We start from the raw sequence: 23,446 nt of genomic DNA on the forward strand, positions 1-23,446 counted from the left end.
TTAATTGGTGGGAGAGCTTAGTCTTGACTTGGGGCCAGGCTAACTTGTCACTGGCTACAGTGATCTCCAGAGACCCAACGTCAGACCTGGCCCTTTGTCCTGGGCAGTGCCTCACGTGTACAGTCTCTCTTTCGGCTGGACTACAGCAGCCTTTCATACATTCACTGATGTTTTCTGCAATACACACTTGTTTTCCAACTCTTTGATAAACTATGGGGGGTTTTGGTTTCAGTTTTGTTTTGTTCCTGGAGCTTCATATTGTTACACTCTTTGAAGTTACCTCAGGAGACAGTTTTATTTTAAGAAAATTGTTGGTTTCACAACTAGTCTTTGGGAAATACTGGGATATTCTTTGGACACGTCAAGTTTTCAATCTCTAGGGCTTTCTCTTTAATTTTTTTCCCTCTCTTTTTATGGCTTGTTTTTTCAAGGAAGAAGTTCTTTTCTCCCTCACTAGGTGCTTTTGCTTACTTGTGGTTTTCACTACACTTGTCTCTATGTACTGCCTTCTGTGTCTCTCAGCTTCATTGTCACCTAAGTATCCTATATTCAAACTTCCCAAGAAAGGATCTGGGCTGACTGGTTGATCCCTACCAGAATGGACCTTCTGGTTGGGTGGAGTCCTCCAGAGGTCTTTGCCTCTGCTGCCCCTACCTTACCCAGGTCGATGTGGCAGGTTATAGACCCCTGGGGCACAACAGTTGATGATTTTTGACAAGAAAAATTTTGATCCCATTTTTCAGAAAGGAATTGGAAGTATAGATAGCAATCATACTGTAATAGATTCAGTACAGACTCATAACAATTACAGTCATCTGTTAATTGTAGAGAATCCCCTAAATCAGTTAATTTTTTCAACTCTGATTTTTATTCATGTGTTATAAGTTATCCATACATTTAAAAGTAAAAAAGCATTTGTTTCTAGTTAGCAAATTGATAAAGGAAAATAACTTCTCATGCTTCTTAGAACACAACTACTAAGGCTTTATTTTGGAGTTTAAGAATTTTTGACATAGCTACTTTAAAAATAAACAAACAAAAAGCTCACACATACACACATAAAAAATCTTAACTAAAAAAAGAATCAATGTGTAAAGTATACATTCTCTTGTAGAACATCTCTCTATATACTCCAATTGTTCTCTGACCCTAAATGCCAGACTCTAGGAGAAAGGATGAGTTCTGGGGTTAAGGAAAGGTAGGGAATAAGGGCTAAGGAAATGTTGGAGAAGATGAAACCACTTAAAATCAAGCATCATAGGTTTACCATACTCATTCAGCTTAGAAAGGTGTGAACACTGTTTCTAGGTAAAGTTCCCACCTGTTCTGTAGGATTCACTTTACTACCTCAAACACTGGTTTCACGAAGTTAAAATTACTGAACAGGTATATCCACTAAGGCATGTAACTTAATCTTTTTCCATTTGAAAACCTAGAGACTAATGGTCATCTGTTTGTTGGCTTTCTGAATAAGTATCTTCTCCCCATATTCGTAGTAAAATGTTACGAGTGGGAAGATGGGGAGCAGAAACTAGTTATATTACAAAAAGTCCTCTGTCCTCACCTCTAGAATATACAAAAAACCATCCAGCTAACTTGCCAACAGTTCTTCAGTCTTTGGTACTAATATGTATATTTAATATAATTAGAATCTTTTAAGATGATGATTTTTCTGGGATAGAAAACATACCTTTTAAAGGCTAACCCAATTCTAACAGATTTTTAAAATATTTTTATTGATTTATTGAATTATAAAATACATACTGCAGTGATTAATAAAGTAATAGTTCTCTTTAATATATTGAGAGAATAAAGATGGATGTTTGCTGAGCACTTTATTTACTGATTAAAAAATAATGATTTACATTTTAACAAGAGACTTTAAAAGCTGAACTAGCAAAGCTAACAAAAATGGTTTCTTCGGAATGTGCTGCTTCATTATTTTGAAAAGGAGATCTATCAACAATGATATAAAGGCAGTTGTTGAGTTAGGTCATAAAAATAAGAAACTCCAAAATGTAATTGTATATTTCTCCCTTAGTGTTTTGTACAGTATTTGTTTTGAGAGGATAATAATATGAAATATGTTTAGTAGTGATAAAGATAAGCAGTTACTCTGTTGCCATATACTTATCTTTTATATTAAGATGAATCTAATTTGTGTAGGAGAGAATCATACTCTCTATAAAAGGGCATCTCTGCTGCATCTGTCCATTGATTTGTTCAGCAAATCTGTGTCACATGCCTCTGAAATTCCGATATCCTCCCATGATGTCGCCAGTGTGACATGAGAAGGCAGGCATTGGCCTTGCTTTCAAAGACCTAATCTTTAAGAATGAAGAATTTATTATGGGCCAGATAAGCATTAAGAATTGCAGCAGGGCCTTAAGAGCACCATTAGTGTTGACGGTGGCACAGATCCCTGGAGTTCTTTGTCTTTGCCTTGGAGTGGTATTATCCACTAACTTCTTGATTCGTATTTATCGATCAACGTGGCGGCCCCTCAAGATGGCTTCCCTTGGCTCTGCCCCTTGATATGTGGTGCATCCTGGTTGCTTTCTTTGTGCAAATGGCTTTATGGCAGTTTCCCATCCTTGTGTGGGACGTTGTCTGGAAAGGAGCAGCTCTGCATCGTGAAGCCTTAAAAAAGCACCACACATCCCCTTCCCACTGCACACCACCCCGGTTCCAACTTAGCACCTATCTTCACTTGATGCTGCTCCCTGAACTCAAATTATGAGATTAGGCCCTTCACATTCTTACCAAAAAATTAAACTGACTTTATCGTGAAGATTTTTGGCCATCTTAGAGGATTTTCCATCATTTCTAGTTTGAGGACAACTGAGGCAGCTCTGGTTAGTCTCCTGAGAACACAGACCATGTCTTATCTCCTTTGTAGCTCTTGTAACATGAGGGGAAACATCTGTAGAGAAAGGCCAGAACTTTGGGAGCCACTTTCTAGAAGCTAACCTTCTGCCTGCTCCCTTCAGTTCCTGAACCACACTAGCATGTTACTGATTCCCCAGAAACTTCAGAACTCACTTTCAACAACTGCCAGAGAAGTCAGGAGACAAACTGTTATGAAGAACTTTTTTTGTAATGTTTTTAATTCTTTAAGATTTCTTTTCTCACACAGTTTTCTTAATTTAGAAATAGCCAAATCAAGCCGTTCTTTTTTTCTTTTTTTTTTTTTTTTTTAAGATTTTATTTATTTGAGAAAAAGAGAGTGTAAGCTAGAGGGACAGAGAGAGAGAATCTGAAGTAGACCGTGATACAGGGCTCCATCCCATGACCGCAAGGTCCTCAAGATTATGACCTGGGCCACTTAACCTACTGGGCCACCCAGATACCTCTAGCCATTCTTGATTCTAAAACTAGAGTAGTTCACCAGTAAAAACTCAGTTTCACCTTCATGTGGCAGTTCATGATAATTACTTAGAAACATTTGCATATGTTAATTAGCTCCTTTATTTATTTATTTTTTGGATGGGTGGGGATGGAGGATTAGAGGTAAAGGGAGAGAGAGAACCTTAAGCAGTCTCCATGCCCGCCGTGGAGCCTGACGTGGGGCTGGACCTCACAACCCTGAGATTATGACCTGGGCCAAAATCAAGAGTTGCACAATTAACTGATTGACCCACTCAGGCGCCCCAACTCACTTTTTTTCTTTTTCTTTTAAATCCTGTAGAATAAAAACAAATTCCCAGTCTGTATATGCTCATATATTTAGATAAGCTAAGTTGAGTCAGGTTAGAAATTTTAAGCCACATTCAAAAGATTATGCAGAAGAAAGATAGGAAGCCCAGGAGGACTCTGCAATTAAGGGATATTTTAGGGTGGTCGTTCTTAGTTCTGGCTGCATATCATATTCACACTCGCCCTTGCCCTGCTCTCAGAGCCCTCATGCAGTAAATCTTAAGGAGCATGGGTATCTTTACTTTGAAAAAAACCTACATTGTACATCAGTTCACTAGAGCTGAAAACAACTGTTCTAGGGTTACTAGAACATTGGTAGCAGTTTTCTTAACAGAAGAAAACCCTTTCATTGTTTGGTTTTTTTAAGCACCTTAGGTTTTTGTTTTGTTTTTGTTTTGTTTTTCTATTTAGTGTTACTTTTCTTTTTCTCAAGTAAATCATTAAGCATTTAGAAAATATTTCTTTATTGGGGGAATTCCCCTAAAAATGATATTTTAAGTTAACATATTTGTATTTTCCTTGTTAACCCTAACACAGACTTACAGAGGGCTGTGTTAGCTTTTAGTCCACTGGCTTTAGTGGTCCGTGCTCTTCAAAGCAGTACTTTATAAGTTATACACTTAAATGCTACAAATATGGGGGGCAGAGTGCTCAAAACGCAAAGAATGAACATTGGTTTCTTATCCTGAGAGAGGACAAGTCTGAAACAAGGGCCGTAGAGTTGTCTTCTGGGGAGCCATGAGTGGAGGAGATGAGGAGGCAGAGAATAATCTCAGGAAGAAAGCGAAGGGGGAAAGAAGGGAACGTGGACAGGACTGTGATTTGTTGTAAGACAGGAAACTGATTTAGAAGCACCCTCCTCAGTGTCACGTGACTTTTGTTTGTTGGCTCCCACCTCATACTCTGGGCATGAGTGGACATTTGCACCCCTGAAGAGAGCTGGGAGGAGCCCAAAGGGAGCAAGTTTCTATCTTCCCACACACACAGTGCCACCACCCCTGCCGTGGTGCTCCTCTCTCCAGCAAGTCATCACAGGCCCGAAGATGTCTGTGTGCATTCCGTCTTCCAGGCCCTCGAGTGGGTCTGTTCCCCACACAGTTGTTCTTCAGAGTAAAGGACCTCTTGACCCGCTTCTCCATCCTGGCTCAGTAGAGATGGTTTGGGCCACATCATTAAACTTCTCAGATAATGGTGGTGACACATTTCCAGTTGTTTCGTGGTTAAATAAAACTCCTTATCAGGCTTTAAATATATAAGAGCTTTGATTAAAATGCCCTGGATTAAAAAACAGATTCAAAATAAAACTTGAAAGACTTAGTTCTATTTGATTTATTTACTGTAAGGTTCACTAACTGCCCTGTTCCCAGCAGGCTTTCCTATCCTATAGGTCGATTTTTTTCAAAATGTTTGACTCATTTTCTCCCTTAATAAAGAAACTCTGAAGCCTCCCCTTAGGTTATTTGAAATAAAATAAATGGGATCCTGTGACTGAGCATAAAGCCATAAATACAATGATGGTCTGTTTTCAGCCCGCACACATCCCTTTCACTTCCACCTCTCCTGGGCCCTGGAAAGGGTCTGTACTGCTCATAGGCACCGGCCAGTGCAACGGGTCCTGCCAGCCACTCCGCTGTGCCCTCCACACAGTTGGTGACTTCCCCCACCCCACAGCTCCCTCTGCTTCAATGCTGTGGGGAAGTTCCTGCCAAGTCAGCCTCACTGCTGTGAGTGACAAGGTCCCTTTGTCAGGCACAGCAAGGGCCTCTCATTTGCAGCAGACACAGGCAGGCCAAGGGAGCCGCCTGTATTCCTAAGTGTATGAGTTTCCTATCAGTGCTATAAAAAGTACCACAGGATTAGAACAACACACATTTGTCATCTCACAATTCTAGAGGTCAGAAATCCAAAAGGGGTCTCACTGAGTTAAAATAATCAACGTGTCAGGAGGCTGTGATCCTAGGTAGAGGCTCAAAGAGAAAATTCATTTCCTTGCCTTTTCCAGCTTCTGAAGGCTGTGACCTGCTTCCATCTTCATAGCCAGATTAAATGCATCTCCCCTACTTTAACGTCATTAAATCTGCAGAGTCCCTTTTGCCCTGCAGAGTAACACATTCACAGGTTCTGGAGACTGGGAGGTAGATGTCTTTGGGGGACCATTCTTTTGTCGTCACACTATTAACCATTTATATCCAAGAAAACACAGTTACCACTCTGGGATTTCCGGATGGCTTCCTGATTTGGGTCCTGTCCACACTTGCCTGGCTCATCTGCCTCTCTCCTTTCCCCTGACACCATCCCATCTTTCCCTAAAGCCACTCTGATTTCTTGTTCACAACCTTCTGCTACGCCTTTGTCCACACAGTTCTGAAATGTCCTACATATTCCTCCCCTTTGCTGACAAGTCTCTAACCCACTCCGCTCCTCCTTCAAAAAACTCATCACCTCCACACTGAGGACCCCTCACAGATGAGTCTTCTGCACAGTGGGGAGAACTTCCATTCCTTTTTAGACAGTTCCAGGATATTAATATGCATATAATTCATTAAGACTTCTTGTATAAAGCTTTCTATAACTTCCTCAGATGAAGTTAATTAATACCTCCTCTGTAACTCCAAAGCCTTTGTTGGAGCACTTCTCAGATTTGACTACAATTATTTGTTTATAGGTATTTCTTGTCAAATAGTCTTTGAATTTCTCAGCAACAGAGCTCTCCCTTTGTCTCTATATCTAGAGCACTTAAACAAATCAGTGTTTAATAAATGCTCATGGGATAAGTGAGTGAATGCATGAGCATGCAGTTAAACTTTGCACAAATATAACTAAGCTGACCATAGCAAAAAATTCTAAGTTTGGTTAGACAGTTATTTAAGGCACAGTATTCTCATTTTGAAACCAGTCCCATAACAAAGACTCCAAGGATGATATTTTAAGAAAGTTCTACTATAAATATTATTGTTTCCATACCCTTACCAGGAAGGTACCGTTTCCAAAAAACATATAAAAACTCTTGATCATAATGTTGACTTATATAGTATAACTGGCAACTTCTTAAATGATAATATATTGCAAAAAGGTTTTTGTGTATCTCTTTGTTTGTTGATGGGGGATTTTATGTGGTGTTTGAACTTCTTAATTATGCTTATCTAACCACAGTTTTTGTCTCCAGTGTAGGAGGATAGCATTTTGGGTTAGCTGTTGTAGCTGTCAAGGTGGAAATTCTAGCCCTGGTCTGATGATTGGTAATGAAGCTTTAAGTTCAAGGTCCAGAGAGGATCCTTTGAGTTGGCCCAGAGTGAAAAGACTGGAGAAATGAACCTTTAAAATAAATGTAAAAAAACAGGGTTATAAGGTAATGGAAAGAAAAGAAAAAAAAAATACAGGAGTGCAAAAGACCTGAGATGAGTAGATTAAGATGAAGATTTGGGGGAGCAGCTTAGTGGGATCCCAAGTCCCCAGGTTCATTAATTACATCAGTGTAATGGTCTATGGTCTATGGTCTATGGTCTCCAGAACAGTTATAATCCAAAGTCAAAGTCAGGCATATATGCTGATTTCAGGTGAGAAAAGAAACCCATCTTCCCAAGAACTTCACCAAGATTGACAGAAGTGCCTCAGCCCATGTTTGGGCAGACATTTGAGTGAAGCAGAAATAAGCAATGCTGTGTTTGTGACCATAAATGTGAAGACAGTGTTTTGGTCCCATTTCAGCGAAGTAGAGAAGCCTGCCAGCTGAAGAAGGAGTGTGTTATCAGAAAGGACCTATAAGGCCCTCATCCATGAGAAAAATGTGAATCTGCCGAGCTGAATAGTGTAAAACTACACTCTTGATTGAAGCAACTCTGTACAGGTTATACCTGGAAATTCCTTTATGTTATAGTCATGCTTAATTGTATGCTTCATTAGGCTATGTGCAGGGCTACCATTCATGGGATGAGGGGAAAGGTGCAACTTCCAAAGATGGGAAGTAGGCTATAAACCTATGGGTGTGGACCTTTTTACCTCCAGGTGGTGTCAGCAGGAAGTTGACCATGGGGAGCAGTGCCAGCAACACAGCTGAAGGAAGACTGTTTTGTTTCATTGCAGGAACAAATATTCTTTTAATGGATGGTTAGTAAGGAAGCTTATTGTAAAAAACCCAGCTTGAAGTTTAATGTGAGAATATTGAAGTCAGTCAGTCATTACTCATTTTTTTATGAGTGTAATAACATGCAGGATATGCACTTGTCAGTCAGTACACACACCCTTTGAGCATGGTAGGGTACTTGGCCATGGCTTTTGAATCGCTAACCTGAGGCTGGGATTACACTAAGCTGTGGGAACTTCTCTAGTGTGCCGGTGTGTGTGCCCATGTTGTTGGTAAATTATGTTTTCAGTATAGCCCAGATAATAAGATTTGGATTTCTAAAAGGCTAAACATGAATTTTAAGTTTATGGATAGGTCCTAATCTTTTACAGCACTACTGATGCATACAGAGAATTTTGTACAGAATTAACCCATCTATGAAGCACAGGGGAAGACCTCCAGTGCTCTGTCTGAGGGGAGTAGCCAGCTCTCAGCTCCAAGCGTTTGTTGCCTTGGGGGGGGGGGGGGGTGGAATACGCAGATCTTGTCAGAATTTAAGATTTCTTTTTGAGATATCAGAATTATAAAATTTCTGGTGAAAGATGCCAAAGTCTGAAAGATGAAAGCGAAGTTTTTAAATTTTACTTAGTTCACTTTCCAGTTTATGACTTCTGTGATCAAGGAAACTAACTTTAGGAGCATAATAAATTAGTATGCTGCTTATTTCAGTTCTCATTTGATTGTTTTTTATATAGTCTAAGAATTTAATTATCTTTCTAGCTCACTGTTACTGTTTTTATCAACTTCCGTAGTGTAAACCAGTGGTTCTCAATCAGGGGCAATTATATCCCCAGGGGGATATTAGGCAAAGTCTGGAAATATGTTTCGTTGTCACAGCTTGGAGTGGGAGGATACTACTGGCATTTAGGGAGTAGAGGACCAGGGATGTAGCTATTTAAATAGTCTATACTGCATAGGACAGAACCCAGCAACAAAGAGTTATCTGGCCTAAAATGTTAGTAGTGATAAGACTGAGAAATGCTGCTGTAGACTGTGTTTTAATTTCTGTGTCTTGCTCATTCCCTTCCCTTCCCTTTTTTTTTTTTTTTTTTTTTTTTTTTTAAGAACCTTTTTTCCAGGTCCTCTCTGTTTCTCCTCCCTTCTGTAATCTCACTCAGACTGTTTAGGATGGTGGTTCTCAATTTTAAAATGCAAGAAAAAAAATCATATGGGAGTTCCTAAAAACTGAAGACCCTCAGCCCCCACTTGTAGATATTCTGACCTGTAGATCTGGGATGGCCCAAGATTCTGCATCTTGAAAAGCCCCCAGATGATCCTGAGGAAGACCATGTGTAGACCACAGTTAGAGTGGTAGGGTTATGTTTGTTTTTGGAGTATCTGTTTTTCTTCATTTGTTTAGATCCTTTATTTGTTGAACTTCTCAATTATGTTGTTACTTTTATTAAGCGCTTAAAATATACAAAGCTTTTAATAATTATTTATACTTTGGGAATTAAAATGTATCCATGGACAAGTTAACCAAGTAGCTGGATATTATTAGCTTATAGACTTTCTTCCCAAAATTTCTGGTCTCTTTTCCCTACTTTTTTTGTAATATACCGTATGTCTTCTCCCTGGTTGAGAGCAGTTCCCTGAAAATACAAAAATTGAAAACTTATATTTAATGTATGAACCAAGTCCAAAAAAAAAAAAAAAAGCATGGACTCTAACAGCTGAAAATATTAGAAATAATTCATGTAAGTGATTCCTTAACCAAACTGATGCATATGAAATGTTACAAAAAATTAACTTCCTGGAGTTGGTAGTTTATGCCACATACTTATTCTGTGGAGACAGAAAGGTGAGGGCAGTTGTAGGTACATAAGACCCCATTTCTCCAAATCCTGCCTGGCACTTAGGAAAACGGCCTGTTTATGCAGATACCTGCCTTCAGGGGCTTCAACTCATGCCTGGCATTCTCTGCATCATAACAGCTAAGTGCAAATCACAGGGCTTTGAAAGGTCTACAGAAGTTATTCAGTGGCTTGAAATTTATCATTAGAGTGATACGTGGCAATTATTGGGTCACTAATAAGGCATATCCTCTGGGATGTCATTACCAAAACAGATATCCTATACGCAGATAAGACAACTTAGAATCATGCAAACAGTTTTAGTCTACTAACCAGCTTGCCACCTAGAGTCATGAGTAAAAAAAAATTTTTTTTTTTATCATGAAAAACACTGTATTTAGATTTGGCCAGCTGGGCTCCGTTTAGACGATCCCAATTTTGTTGGCAACATCCAAAGCATCATAGTCAGGGGCCAGTCGAACATATGCCTTCTTCTCTCCACCAGGCCTGATCACGGAGTTGACCTTGGCCACATCAATGTCATAAAACTTCTTCACAGCCTGTTTGAGCTGCTGCTTGTTGGCCTTGACATCCACAATGAACACAAGCGTGTTGCTGTCTTCTATTTTCTTCATGTCTGCCTTGGTAGTCGGGGGAACTTGATGATGGCATAGTGATGAAGCTTATTTCTCCTGGGGGCACTCTTTCGAGGGTATTTGGGCTGCCTTCGGAAATGCAGAGTCTTGGGTCGTCCGAACGTAGGTGATGTGTGGATCTTCTTCTTTTTGAAACTGTGGACGCCCTTCATCCTGCTTTCTTGGCCTTCCAAACCTTTGTTTTGGCTTTGGGTTTGGGAGGGGTAGGGGCTTCCTTCTTAGCTTTCAGTGCCATCATCGTAAAAGGGATTTCCGAAGAGTCATAAGTAACTTTTTATCCAACTTTGACCACTTTCTCATGATAATCCTGAAGAAACTATTTTTAAGAAAGCCAGAATTCTATTTGGTGGGCTTCATGTTCATGCGATATGAGCAGGTATTAAAGTAGTTATCGGATAGCCAGGAAAGGTCTTCACCTTCTCCCTCATAATTTTCGTCAAATGCCTTCCAACATCCTATAATAAAATACAGATAAATGTTTTACTGAGCCGCTCCTCTATAAAAATTGCTGCTAACACTGCTAATAGGCCACTGAACTTGAAATGATGAGGCTGAATGTATCTTTCACCTTAACCAGCTGGAATCTCAACAAATTCAAATTTCTGGAACTTTATTTCCTCTGATTTAAGACGAGGAGATTAAACTGACTGTTTTGTGATGTACCTTCTGGTCCTAAAAGGCTATGATTCTGTTAGAGTGCCAACAATTTGGATATCAAGTGTTGAACTAGTGAGTCATTTGGGGCAGGAGAAGACCACAGCTTTTCCCTGCATCCTGCGCTCTTTCCCAAGGATGGGTCAGGGTTAAGGGCAGAGTCATTTCCCATCATTACGCCCACAAAAAGGAACCCATGCTGCTGTGTGTGTCTAACTCAGTGATACTAATTGGGCCCAAAGATTAGGAATGTTAAGTACCTCCTTCCTGGATTTTGTCTCTAGATAGAATATTTCTTCTACGAGGTTAAAGAGGTAAAAAACTTAACTTTTGGCTTTTCCCTTTATCATCTCTCATTAGACTCTCTCAAGGTTAGAGCCAGCAGGGCTGCCTGCCCTCCACTATTGTACTTGATTTTCTTCTTCTTGGAGACACCTGACCTGCCTTTGTGATCAAATTAAGGCTGGGTTGAGCCTTGGCTAGAGCTGTTTTCTGTATAGACTGGCCTAGCTCACTGGGCTTTGGGACGAAACCCAACATATTGTTTTCCTCAAGAGCTTTGTTAGAGAATGGTGACTGTAGTCATCACATTAAGAAATGCGACTGGTTGTAGAATATCAGCAAAGCATTCATTCATTTTCACTTTTTCCTCTTTGTTCAGTAAGCACTTATTTAATACCTGCTGTGTGCTTTGATACGTTCTAAGCATGAGAATATAGAACTCAAACAAATGAGTATAGACGATGTTCTTATGTTGAGCATGTCTCATGATCTTTATTATCTATGATCATACCTATAAAGGGAGAATAGTTGAATCTAGGAAAGAATTTTGAATTTTAACTCTAGGACTGAAGAAATTCCTATGACAGCTTACAAATTCTTGAATGGGAATGTTATAGGCTTGTGGGCCCCCCCCCATTCAATTATGGAAGTTAAAAATTATTATGGGCACTAAAAGTGGTGTTTTACATTGTATGTGCCTTAGAAACATATTGTCCATTTGAAAATCATAGCACGAAATTGGCTCCAACCCAAATCAGCAATGAAGAATTGACTTCTAGCCAAGACCTGTGCTCTGGGATTGACAGCCATGGGCCACCCCATGATGCTAGAAGAGGCTCGTTTGAGCACCAGCAAAGCCATCAGTGCAGTTTATCATCAAAGGCACCATCCATTCTTCAGAGCTACGTAGAAGGGTGTTAAAAATCACAACAGCCTAGCAGACTGTGTTTTAAATGAAGGGAAACCCATCTTTGGAATATGAGCAGAATACTAATGGCAAAATGGCAGGCAGTTTGTGAGAAGAAACCATAACTGTTTTTGTTTAATCTCCTTATTGTAAATGTGACATTACTTTAAAAATTACTTACAGTGACATAAATCTGAATTCTAGCCTGAAAGAAAAACTTTCAGAATGGCCCAGTTATCCTTCCTGTACTACTTAAATTGTCTCCAGAAGACCTCCTCAGGGCAGCTCATCTTCCAGCTGTGATGGAGAAGGGTAGGCTTATTTTCATCTAAATCTATAGTTCAATCTCCTATGTGAAGGAAAAATAGACTATAAGGAATCATGGAATATAAAAAGGAATTTAACATTTACTTCTCCTAAAAAAGTTTCTTTTTATGGGTTAGCATCATATTTATTAAGAACTTTCTTGAGTCTTTTCCGCCCACGGGTCCTGTCCCTGTGCTTTAATAAAACCACCTTTTTTGCCCTAAAACAAACAAACAAACAAACAAAAACTTCCTGAAATTCTTTCTTGGACCTTTTTTTTTTTTTTTTTTTACATGTAGCTAAATGATATAAATTTGAAGACTACTTTTGAAACTTAAATGGAAAGTATATTCTTTTAAAGATGCTTTTGTCCTGCCTGCTGTGCTGAATTAGGTTTTGAGAGAGCCACCAAAGCTCTGGAATTTACACTGTGGCAGAATACCAGATGAAAAAAATAGCTGTTCGTCTTCTAAACAGAGCGGAGAGGGCAGGCATGGGAGTCCGCCCCCACCCTGGCATGGCTCTGCTCACCACCAGGCAGCTAAGAAGGCTCCTCCTCAGCTGTGACCTGCGACCTACCAACACAGACATCATCAGAGTGCCTCAGAATGTTCTAGCGCTAACCCTGTGTGCAGAGAAAAGCTGGAATGAAAACACGAGAAGCAAATGCAAGAGAATCACTTATTCAAAAAAAGCCATTTGGTTTGGCTCAGCTTTATCTGGGAGTTTCCAGACCAATTCAGCCTGTATCCTGAAGAGATCCCAGCCTAGAAAAATAATTTTTTTTCAAGTACATGCATCATTGGCTACTATTAATTCTTAATTTAGACTTATTCTGATAATGTCAGTGGAATAAAATGTAGAGTAATATTTATTTAAAATGCATGAAAGCTACAAATATTGACATTTGTTTTCTGTTTCCTCAGGGCTATTTAATTTCCCTCCCAACTTGATGTCATCCTGTTAACTTGTTAACGTGTTTACTTATCCTTTTTTTCTATTAGCGTTAGCTTCTAATATGAAGATTTTTAAAAAATTCTGCTTTGCTTCTTTGTCTTGCATTTTTTTAATGTTGAAATACTAGAGTGATCGTACTCAGAAATGCAGAGTGTTTTCTGTGTTATGCCAATTGTTAAAAATACATGTTTATATGAATTCATGGGATTATTATTCTGTGTTTGATTATCTAGTTCACCAATTCTTTTTCTTGCTAAGAAGTTTAATAATTTTTAATCATCCAGTTATAATCTCCACATCAGTAGTCTCAACTAAAACCTCGTCAGTTTAGTTTTCATGTAAGGAATGTAAAGCATTACTTATAATTTGATTAAAATTGAGATGACCTTATAAAAAATATGCTGTTAAGTAATAGTCCTTAAAAATAATTAAAACTATAATGATTTGGCTCTAAGTAATTATTTTACAGAAAGAATATTGAGCTATAAAATCTTTTGAAGAAAACTGGTATTGGAGATAAAACTATCCTCCTAGTCTGCATATTTTTGCATTCCACTCCATAGCTTTTCTTTCTTAGGTGCACAAATAGTAGTCACAAAAAAAAATCTGAAATTGAATTTAGGCCTCGTTGCATTCGAATTCTGGAATACTTGTGAGTTGTAAGGTCACTGGGTACAATGAAAGGGACCAAGAGAAAGAAGCCACAGCACTAAAGTAGGAACAAATGCTAAGAGGGAAAAACAAAACAATCGAAACATGCCTAAAAATGATGTTCAGGCAAATGTTAAAGCATTGTATTTTAAGTGTTCTCTTAGAGCTTATTTATAGAATCTTTTGCCAAAAATGTTGTAAAGAAAAATGCCATTCATCAAGAGTAAATAACCTAATATATCTATTGGATAAGCTTTTGTTTATATATTTATAAATCTAAATAAATAAGCAAGTGTGTGTGTGTGTGTGTGTGTGTGTGTATTGTGTGTGTATACTGCTACTTAAGGTAGATCCCACTGAGCCAGCTTGCTGGTTTGAGAAGGTACGCATGGGGCCCTTTCTGTGGATTTTTTGCCCAGCATGTGTCCTAGCATCTGACCAGTTCTTTTTGGCCTGAGCCAATGGAAGATCATGCTAGGGCGCAGGAAGGCACAGTAAATTAAGCTGGGCACTGTAGTCTGTTTCCAGGTCACTGCCTTCTGCCTCTTTCTCATACCTTGTTCACCCTTTGACCTTGTTAGAACAGTAATGTTTCTTCATAAAACATTCTTAATGAGACTATTTACCTTGCATACCCAATGAGATCATGCTTCGTGTTATAAATTCTGTGCTCAAACATATGCCAAGAAAGGCAACCCTTGCAGCTGTTAAAGAATTAACTTTTTAACTGAGGGAGGGACCTTTCGCTTGGCAGCCACAGCCAGCGTGGCACTGTTTTTCTTATTTTGAGTTTATTATAGAGCTAGATGGAGGTTTTTACTCTCCTTTTTTTCCCTTTTGTGCTTATTTGTTCGTGTTTTGCTTTACGTCCACAGATATATCGATCTTAAGCATAGCATAGTTATTCCTAAAGAATGTGAATTTACAAAGCAGATAAATAATATGTATTTTTTTTTCAAGAATGTTCATCTGATTTCAAAGATCTGTTTGACCAAAGAACTCAACTCTCAGTTGTAGTGGAGCTTAGGACCTTTATCTTTGATCAGAAGTAGTGAGTTCTTCTGCCCCAATATATACTATTTTTTTTTTACACAGACCAGTCTGAATTCTGCATCTTTTGGTACCTTCTTCCATCAGAATGAAGGCGCCCTCACCTGAGTGAATGCATAAAGCCTGGGACACCTGCTACAGCGGTAGCAGCCCCAGAGTATACCGAAGTTGGCCCTTCTGCCCAGGGAATGAGGAGAGAATATATCTTGTGAATCAGTACAGGTCATAATATGCCTTCTGCTGAAAAGATTACTCTCTTCAATAGAGGCAGCCTAATGGTAACCTTGCTGAACTTGTAAAAGTCATTGGAGGGCTGGGCCCTTTTTCACCCCGCTTTGACCTCCTGATTTGATGTCACCTGCACATGTAATGGAGCTTCTGTCTTCTGTTTTTCCATTGTCACTACAGTAGTTCACTGCCTACTTCCTCTGCCACAGTCCTGTCAGTGCCATCCTTGTGACCCTGTGCACACCGCCGTACCCGTCTGAGTGGTGGTGATGACAAGCAGTACTGACCTCACAAGGTCCTTCTGCGGATTCAGTGAGATCTTTTTACAAGAAAATATTGGAAATAATGCCATCCTAGCACTTAACATACAGATTCTCAGTGAATGGCAGCTTTTCACTATCGCTATTTCCCCACTAATAAAATTAGTTTAAGGTAGTTGCAGCCTGGCCAGACCTGGAAGACTTGCTGGGTCACCTTCAAAACTCTGGCCCCAAATGGAACCTTCTCCATACATGGCCTCATCGTACACACATTCCTGAGTCTGACTGGCATTGAAAGAAAAAAGGGAGGAGGAAAAATGTTGCTATTAGAGGAAAACATTATATAAAATAAAATATAAGTGTCATAAAAGCAATCATATTAATCATCTGTCTAGCCCCAGAAGTACCTTGTAGGCAGATGCTTGCTTTGCACCTTTCCCACCTCCTGTCTCCAGCTGGGAAAGTATCAGAATATGTCATTGGGGATTATCTTCTAGAACCTTGTTACTATCTCTGCAAAATTAGTAGACCCCCTATTCTGGCTGCCTCAGATTCGCTTAAGTCTCTCTGATGAGATTTGCCTTCCGGTCTGAGGGACTCTCCTCTTAGAGGAGTCAGTGGGGCTTAACTTTGGGTAATCCTTATAGAAGGAGGTGGCCTGGCGCACTTGGGTCTTCAGTGTAATCTGAATCACACCCGAAGCAAACCAGAGCATGGTGGGAATTAAAGCAGAGAGATACAGGAAAATGTGACCTCCCTGAGAAAGATAAAACAACTTCTCCCTCCCATCATCCAATTCTCCAAGTATCTTGTCAGTACCACGGATCCCACACTTATCATGGTCTGCTTTACAAGCCTAAATACTTTCTTTTTTTTTTTTTTTTTTCTTATGTATTGATCCACCTTCCTTCCCCAAGATTCTGATCTCTTGTCCAGGCTCGGATCTTGTTATTCAACACTGCTTACAGAACCAAGACACCTTCTACGTAGTGGGTAGATAGTGGTCACTGGCTAAGTAGTGAAGAAACAAGTTTTCTGACAGCAACAAAATTATGTCTATTATAGATGTAAAGATATCTGTGGGTATATTTGTACACACATTAAAATTTAATATGTGGAGATCCACTAATTTGGAATATCTTTTTTCCCCAGGTTTATTGAGTTTATGATTAACAAATAAAAGATTATTTATATTTAATGTGTACTAGTTGGTATTGTGATATACCTGTGTAATGATTGCCACAAGCTACTATATATCCGTCACCTCATACGGTTATTTTGTGTGTGTGTGTGTGTGTGTATAATGTTTTTTAAAGTGGTCACAAGTTGGGTTTGAGTTTGCCATGGCATATTTTCTGTGTTGCTAACATAAACAATGCCTGTTAATTTATTAAGTTATGTACATTAACATGAGGATGTTTCGAGAAAAATTTTAATAAAACACGCTGTTTTCAAGTTCTTCAACCACTCAAGGAGTATTTATAAACAATTGAAATGCAGCTTGTTTATTATCAATTGAGAAGCTAATCATTTAGTCATAAATCAAGGTGCTGGCCGCTCACCCCAGCATCCAGCCTCGTGAATACTCGATGCTCTTGTTCCTGTTAGTACCGATGAGAGAGGTTTTGCTGCAAAAACCAATTAAACCTGTAGAAAGATGACATTCCCTCATTGGCTTTTACCACACAGATATTTGGTTGTTCTCCCGGCTCCTGAGTGTGCCTTCTCTGGCAGTAGAAAGGCAAAGAGCAGCCATGCAAATAAAGGGGATGAGGAGGGTAGGAAAACATGACCAATGAGAGGGTGACAAGAGAAGCGGTCTGTTAAAGGAGGGATGACGGGATGGGTACCGTTCTTGTCCTGTGGGTTCAATCCAGAAGTTATATTTGGCCTGTGAACAGAAAATCCATGTTTTCACATAAGCTGAGTATATCCTCTCTAATATTTCCTGCCAAGATCTAGAATTTCAAGACCTAGCATGGAGCTTCTCTAAAATGACAGAGTTCTCACTTTAAATTTTTCCAGTGAAATGTGATGATTGAAAAAAATCCCATCTCAGTCTTTTATTCTACTCGAGAAGAAGAATAAGGAAAGAAAAAAAAAAAAACAAAGCCGTGCTAATGACCCATTTCTAGGGTAATTGGTACTTGAGAAAGATCACGATGACAGTACTGTGAGAACCTTGTTTATCGCCTCATTTTACTGTGAGATATAAGAATGACAGAAATCCTAGCTGGCCATCATACTACTCCCCCAAAAGTTTGTCAAAAAGGTTTCTTGCCGGTCCTGTCAGCTTCAGAAGAGAGAGTAAACCAAAAAGGAAGTCTTGTCATGCGACGTTTAAGGCCTTTGTGAATCCTTGGAACTCATTGGGAGTTTTTCACACTTTTTAGAAGGTCCAGCCAGATGTTCCCTGCTGGCTTCTGCATATTGGTCAGACTGGGAAGCAGGGCCTCCCCATTGCACAGCTCCTGGGGGAGCAATTCATGGAGAATCTATAGAGTTCTGGCTCCCAGCAGTGCCAGGAAAAAGTGGCTGCCAAGATGCTGTTAGTAATTAAGGACTTGGCAGCCGAGGGGGCCGCCTGTAAGCACATCCTAGTTACTGTAACTTCCAGGTAGAACAAGAGAAACTCCTTTAGGCCTAAATGGGACTGGGACGTGTTCACAGTCCCGTTACTGCACTTCCCCCCACACCGTGCACGTGCACACCCCCCACCCCCCGCAGCTGTCATTGGCACTCAAGAAATGAAGTAGGGCTCCGGCCACCTGGACGCATGCAAGCCCAACACCCATTAACTCCATGGTAATTTAGTAAGGTGGTTGGTAAGCAGTGTTAAGACCCCAAATTTATGTTCACTGATGCTTTGGATAATGGAAACATGCTTATTAAGGATCTTTGGCAAAAGATTTTCCTGTGTAATTAGCAAACATCTTAATTATACACTTGGACTTGAAGCTTGTGCTAATCTTAAAGTATAAAAATGATGCAAATTAGACAAAGAGAAAAGGATTAGAAGGGAAACCGCATAGTGTAACTCCATTACTAAAGTATAATAACTTATTCACGTTTATTAAAATTTGAGTTTGAAATAATTCAACATTTATTGAGTACCCATAAGCATCATCAAGAGGACATTATAGGAACACATAAGACACTATTAACAACTTTTAGAAGCTTTCATTTTAGAATACAGCATGTATTAGAAGAGCAGCATAAAATTTTCAAGTGTTTTAGAAAGGCTACTTTGAGTAATAAAAGTGTAATTAATTATGTAACTCCCTGTACTTTTAGAAAAGATATTGGACGAATACACATGACTGCAAAATCTGCACACTGAAAATATTACCCTGAGCTATTTAAATAAATACAAAGTATTACTCGATTCCAAGTGTGTCCCACATATGTTCACAAAATCACAGGGTAAAGTTAAATGTACCTGAAATACCAAACAGAATGTTGATAATCTGCTCACTAGTTTATGCTACAGGACATAGTCTTGTGGATAAGTGCTAGAGAAAACATTAAGCTCTCTTCTTTTTGATATTTCATGGCATTGACCTTAAATCAGCCAGGAGAATAAACACAGCATGATAGACTTAAGGCCTAAAACAAATATGAGTTTTATAATTAATTTGCAAGCAAATATCACTTTTAATAAAAGTTGAAAATATAACCCTTGGCTATTCCTAGTCAATCAAATTATGGTTATCGTCAGTTGTAGTCTTAAAATGAATGAGGACATTTTAATGAACCGGAATATTTTGAATATTTGCAAAATTTTGGAAAGAATGGAAGTACCATTGAAATATTATATCGAAAAAGTAAAAAATATATTATTTCAGATGCTAGTAATAATTTCTAATATGGTTTTATTTTTCTTTCCCAAGTTAGCCCTCTGAGAGATGGGAGAGGGAAGCCCCATCATCTCCATTTTTCAGTGAATCAGTTGAGGCTTAGAGAAAAGTTTGTGTGACATAGGCCATTTGAGATGTCTGATTCCCCAAATGGTCACTATGTGCTATTGGTGAAGCACTTGGCTGATTTCTTCGTGGTCTCTCACTCATCCGTTCCTCGGAAGCATCTGAGTTCTCCACTGTAAGCTCAGCACCCCTGGGCAGAGCTCGTTTGCAGCTTCCCATTTGCATATGTGAATATGATACCTTTGCTTTTTATTGAAGCAATTCTGAAAAATCAGATTTTTCTGACACATATCTTTTATTGAAGGAGACAGTCTATAAAGAAATGATTTGAAATGACTGTTTTAAAATTGTTCTGCTAATTTTAAACTCCTCAAGGATAGGAATTATATCTTTTAAGCAGATAGATAAGACAGATAGATCTGTCGTTGGCCAGTGATTTGTCTTATACCTAAATCGTGTTTCTGTAATGAATGTGGTCAGTATTAATGGCCACAGTTGTAATCAAGAATGGTTGTTTTTTATAATCAAGTTAATTAGTGTGGCATATTTCTAGTTTACATTAAGTGTGTATTCTAGAAGTCCCTTACATGTTAGAACTAAGTAGAAGGTACCTGGTCTTTCAAGAATTTTGAAATGAAGTATTCAGTAAAATTGGAAACCTTGCGTTTGCAAGTAAGTTATCACCATAGCTCGAGGTTTAGTTTGGCATTTCTAAGCTACTTTCCTTTTTATCCATTCAGTCCTCCATCCATCTTCCTGGTTATCTGTCCATCTCCCCATCCACCCCCATGCAGCTGCGTCCACCCCCCAGTTCTCCCATCTGCCTTCTAGTCTCCCTTCCACCTCCCCGGTCTTTCATTTCTCATTGTCTGTTTTAGGAGCCCTTGAAGGAAATGAGAAATAAAAACAGTTGTTATTAAACTTCATACTGACCCTTTGGTTTTCATTAAAATGACCACATTATATTCATTGTCCAAAATTTGGCACTCCTTAGAGTAAACAGGGTGCTTCTGGTAATCACGCTGAGAAAACCAGCATAAACCAGGACTGTTCTCAGCAAATCAGAACACAAGGTCACTTGTACATAATATGTTCTCCTAAAAATCTAAAGTAGTATCCCATTATAGTATTATATTTTTTTATTTCTAGATTATATGATAATGTGAATTGTTTATATCAAAAATAGTCAGTGAGACAGGTTTTTGAAGATTTTATATGGGTGTATTGATGTAACTTAAACCTGATTTTTTTGTAGCATTAATTCCTGTAGATAGAGTAGTTAGCTCTCTCATTTGAAATCATTTAGATACTTAATTTATTCCCTTTTGTTGCATTGCTTTGGGATTGATTGCTGTCCCATTATTTCAGTGGAAATCTGCACATCCCTGTCTCCAAGTGCAGCAGTTACCCAGGGGCCAGAGGGCTGTAAACGAGGAGGGACACCCAGGCTTTGTGTTTCGGGGCTTCTCAGTATAGCTGGGGACGTAGCCCCAGGAGCATTTACACGAAATAAGTGCGGCAGCCAGCAATCGCACATGGACCAGAACAGGAAACGTGGTAGAGAGGCACCAAGAAGAACTAGTAAAGGGACCAGGGAGAGCTAATTAGAGGGAGCAGAGACAGCACTGGAATCATAAGACCCATTCTGGCACTTGTTGGCAACTCATTGGTGGGTAATAGCGGGAATAACTGGTTTCTGTAAGATTGAACTGAGGCATATGTAACTTACTGGCATACGAAATAATTCTCCTTCCTCTGAACTCCCATCTCTATCATGTGTTAACTATGTGATCTTAGAATTCTTAACCCTCTGGTCTGTTTCCTTATAGAATAAGAATCTTAATAGTACCTATTCATAAAATTGCTAAATTGCTTAATTGATAGGAAATAGGACTGTGCCTGGTATTAGAAAAATACTGACAAGGGACTATTTCTGTTAGTGTGGCAGGACATCTTTCAAAGAAAGTCATCAGTTTAAGTCAGTGTTTTATTGTAACTTACCTGGTGTGATGTATCCCAAACATAATCTTAATTTACCCTTATCGTTTATAATTTTTTACAGCGCGAAAGTCCAAGAAGTTGGGCAAGTTGAAAGGTATTCATGAGGAACAGTCCCAGCAGCAGCAACCCCCACCCCCGCCTCCCCAGAGCCCCGAGGAAGGGACGACGTACATCCCTCCCGCAAAAGAGCCCTCAGTCAACACAGCGCTGGTCCCTCAGCTCTCCACGATCTCACGAGCACTCACGCCTTCCCCTGTTATGATCCTTGAGAACATCGAGCCTGAGATTGTGTATGCAGGCTATGACAGCTCAAAACCAGACACAGCCGAGAACCTGCTCTCCACTCTAAACCGCTTAGCAGGCAAACAGATGATCCAAGTGGTGAAGTGGGCAAAGGTACTTCCAGGTAGGAACGTCTCTCCTGTCACAGTCTGCATCCCAAACTAGAGAAGTCAGGGCAACAGATTTCACCATCTCCAACAGTGCAGTTGGAGTTAGCTCCCCGTTTAATCCTCACACCATATTTTTCCATCAATATCAAATTAATCAAGTGTGTAGGAAAACTGTTCACGTGCTCATTTCTCCTGAGATGTTAGGGCTACGGGTTCTGTTGTTAATATACATTTCTTGTGTTGATGATTGAAAGGCGACATTTCAGACCCAAAATATTCATAAGGTCAAATACATTCTGTTTGTGAGAACGCAATGAGCCCATTATCAGCATCATATGAGCAGGGCCAATCTTAGCGCAGACAAGGAAGCGAAGACCTACCGAGTAAGTGCTATGAGACCCTGAAAGATTGTTCTTTCTGAAAACGGCATCTTACCTCCAGCACCCTTTAAATTGTCCTTGAAATTCCTCCTTTAGTCATTTTTTGCGCTGTAGAATTTTATTAATAAGGCCCCTATTAATCTACAGAAACATCACTTAGAATGGCTATCCCATTGTCCCAGTCCATTAAGCAAAGCAGTTTCTTGGATTACCTGTGGTCAGCCAGGGCCCTAAGAGAAAAGACTGGGGAAGGTTCCGATAGTTGTTCTTTGAAGAGGAGCTTGCCCAGGTAAAACTCTACAAATGGAAGAATACCATGTTGCCCCTGGGAGTACAGGCAATGAGAAAAGGAACAAAAGAAGAGCTATCAGAGGCATACACCAGACTGTGGGAGAGGGCAGGACAGGGCCCAAGGACGCTCATTCTACTCCACAACTTTATCAGAGTCCGGTATTACCCCCAGAAGAAAAGGAGCAAGGAATGATATTTTTTCAACCACCCCAAATTCACGAAAATTAAAATCTTCCACCATGATAGCGGATATGCAGGAGTTAACAATTGTTAAAATATTCTTTAGTTTAATATTATTGTGAGTAGAATGAAGCAAGTTTTACAGGTTAATATAAATTCCTCCAGTCTAACCAAGGGTTTTAGACGTTACCCACAATGAAACTGCCTGAGCTCCCTGGTTTTATTTGTCCTGGCAGTTCACCCTCATTGAAAATGTAAGGTGCATTTAGAATGAAATGTTGAATAGGGCTATGCCCAGGGTGGGTGCTCCTTAAATGACTATTGAACTAAATTGAGTCTGTTAGAGACAGGTGACTGTTTCGGGTTGCCTTAAGAAGCTTCTTCCTGGAATGTACTTAAATGCTAAGTGTATTTCTGTGATTAATTGTTCTGTTCTTCAGGATTTAGAAACCTGCCTCTTGAGGACCAAATTACCCTAATCCAGTATTCTTGGATGTGTCTATCATCATTTGCCTTGAGCTGGAGATCGTACAAACATACCAACAGCCAATTTCTCTATTTTGCGCCAGACCTAGTCTTTAATGAGTAAGTACCTATTAATTAGCCTTCATAAAATAAACTGCAGAGTTATTTGTTATGCTTTTTTTATGCTTTCTAAATATAAATCATATGTATATTTGTGAAAGAATCCACTGACACATAGCATTTTTTAAGAG

General features: G+C 39.4%; 1 protein-coding gene across 1 annotated transcript in view; it reads left to right on the plus strand.

Moving 5' to 3' along the window:
• NR3C2 (nuclear receptor subfamily 3 group C member 2) overlaps positions 1-23,446 on the plus strand; it is a 340,694-nt gene that overhangs the window by 249,050 nt on the left and 68,198 nt on the right. Inside the window, exons 5-6 of the mRNA XM_004758031.3 lie at positions 21,549-21,893; positions 23,171-23,315. Of these exons, the coding sequence (XP_004758088.1) occupies positions 21,549-21,893; positions 23,171-23,315 (490 nt within the window). The remainder of the gene's footprint in view (positions 1-21,548; positions 21,894-23,170; positions 23,316-23,446) is intronic.

This window comes from Mustela putorius, unplaced genomic scaffold (genome assembly GCF_011764305.1).
Source record: "Mustela putorius furo isolate JIRA1106 unplaced genomic scaffold, ASM1176430v1.1 tig00000242_pilon_pilon_pilon, whole genome shotgun sequence".
Classification (NCBI taxonomy): domain Eukaryota; kingdom Metazoa; phylum Chordata; class Mammalia; order Carnivora; family Mustelidae; genus Mustela; species Mustela putorius.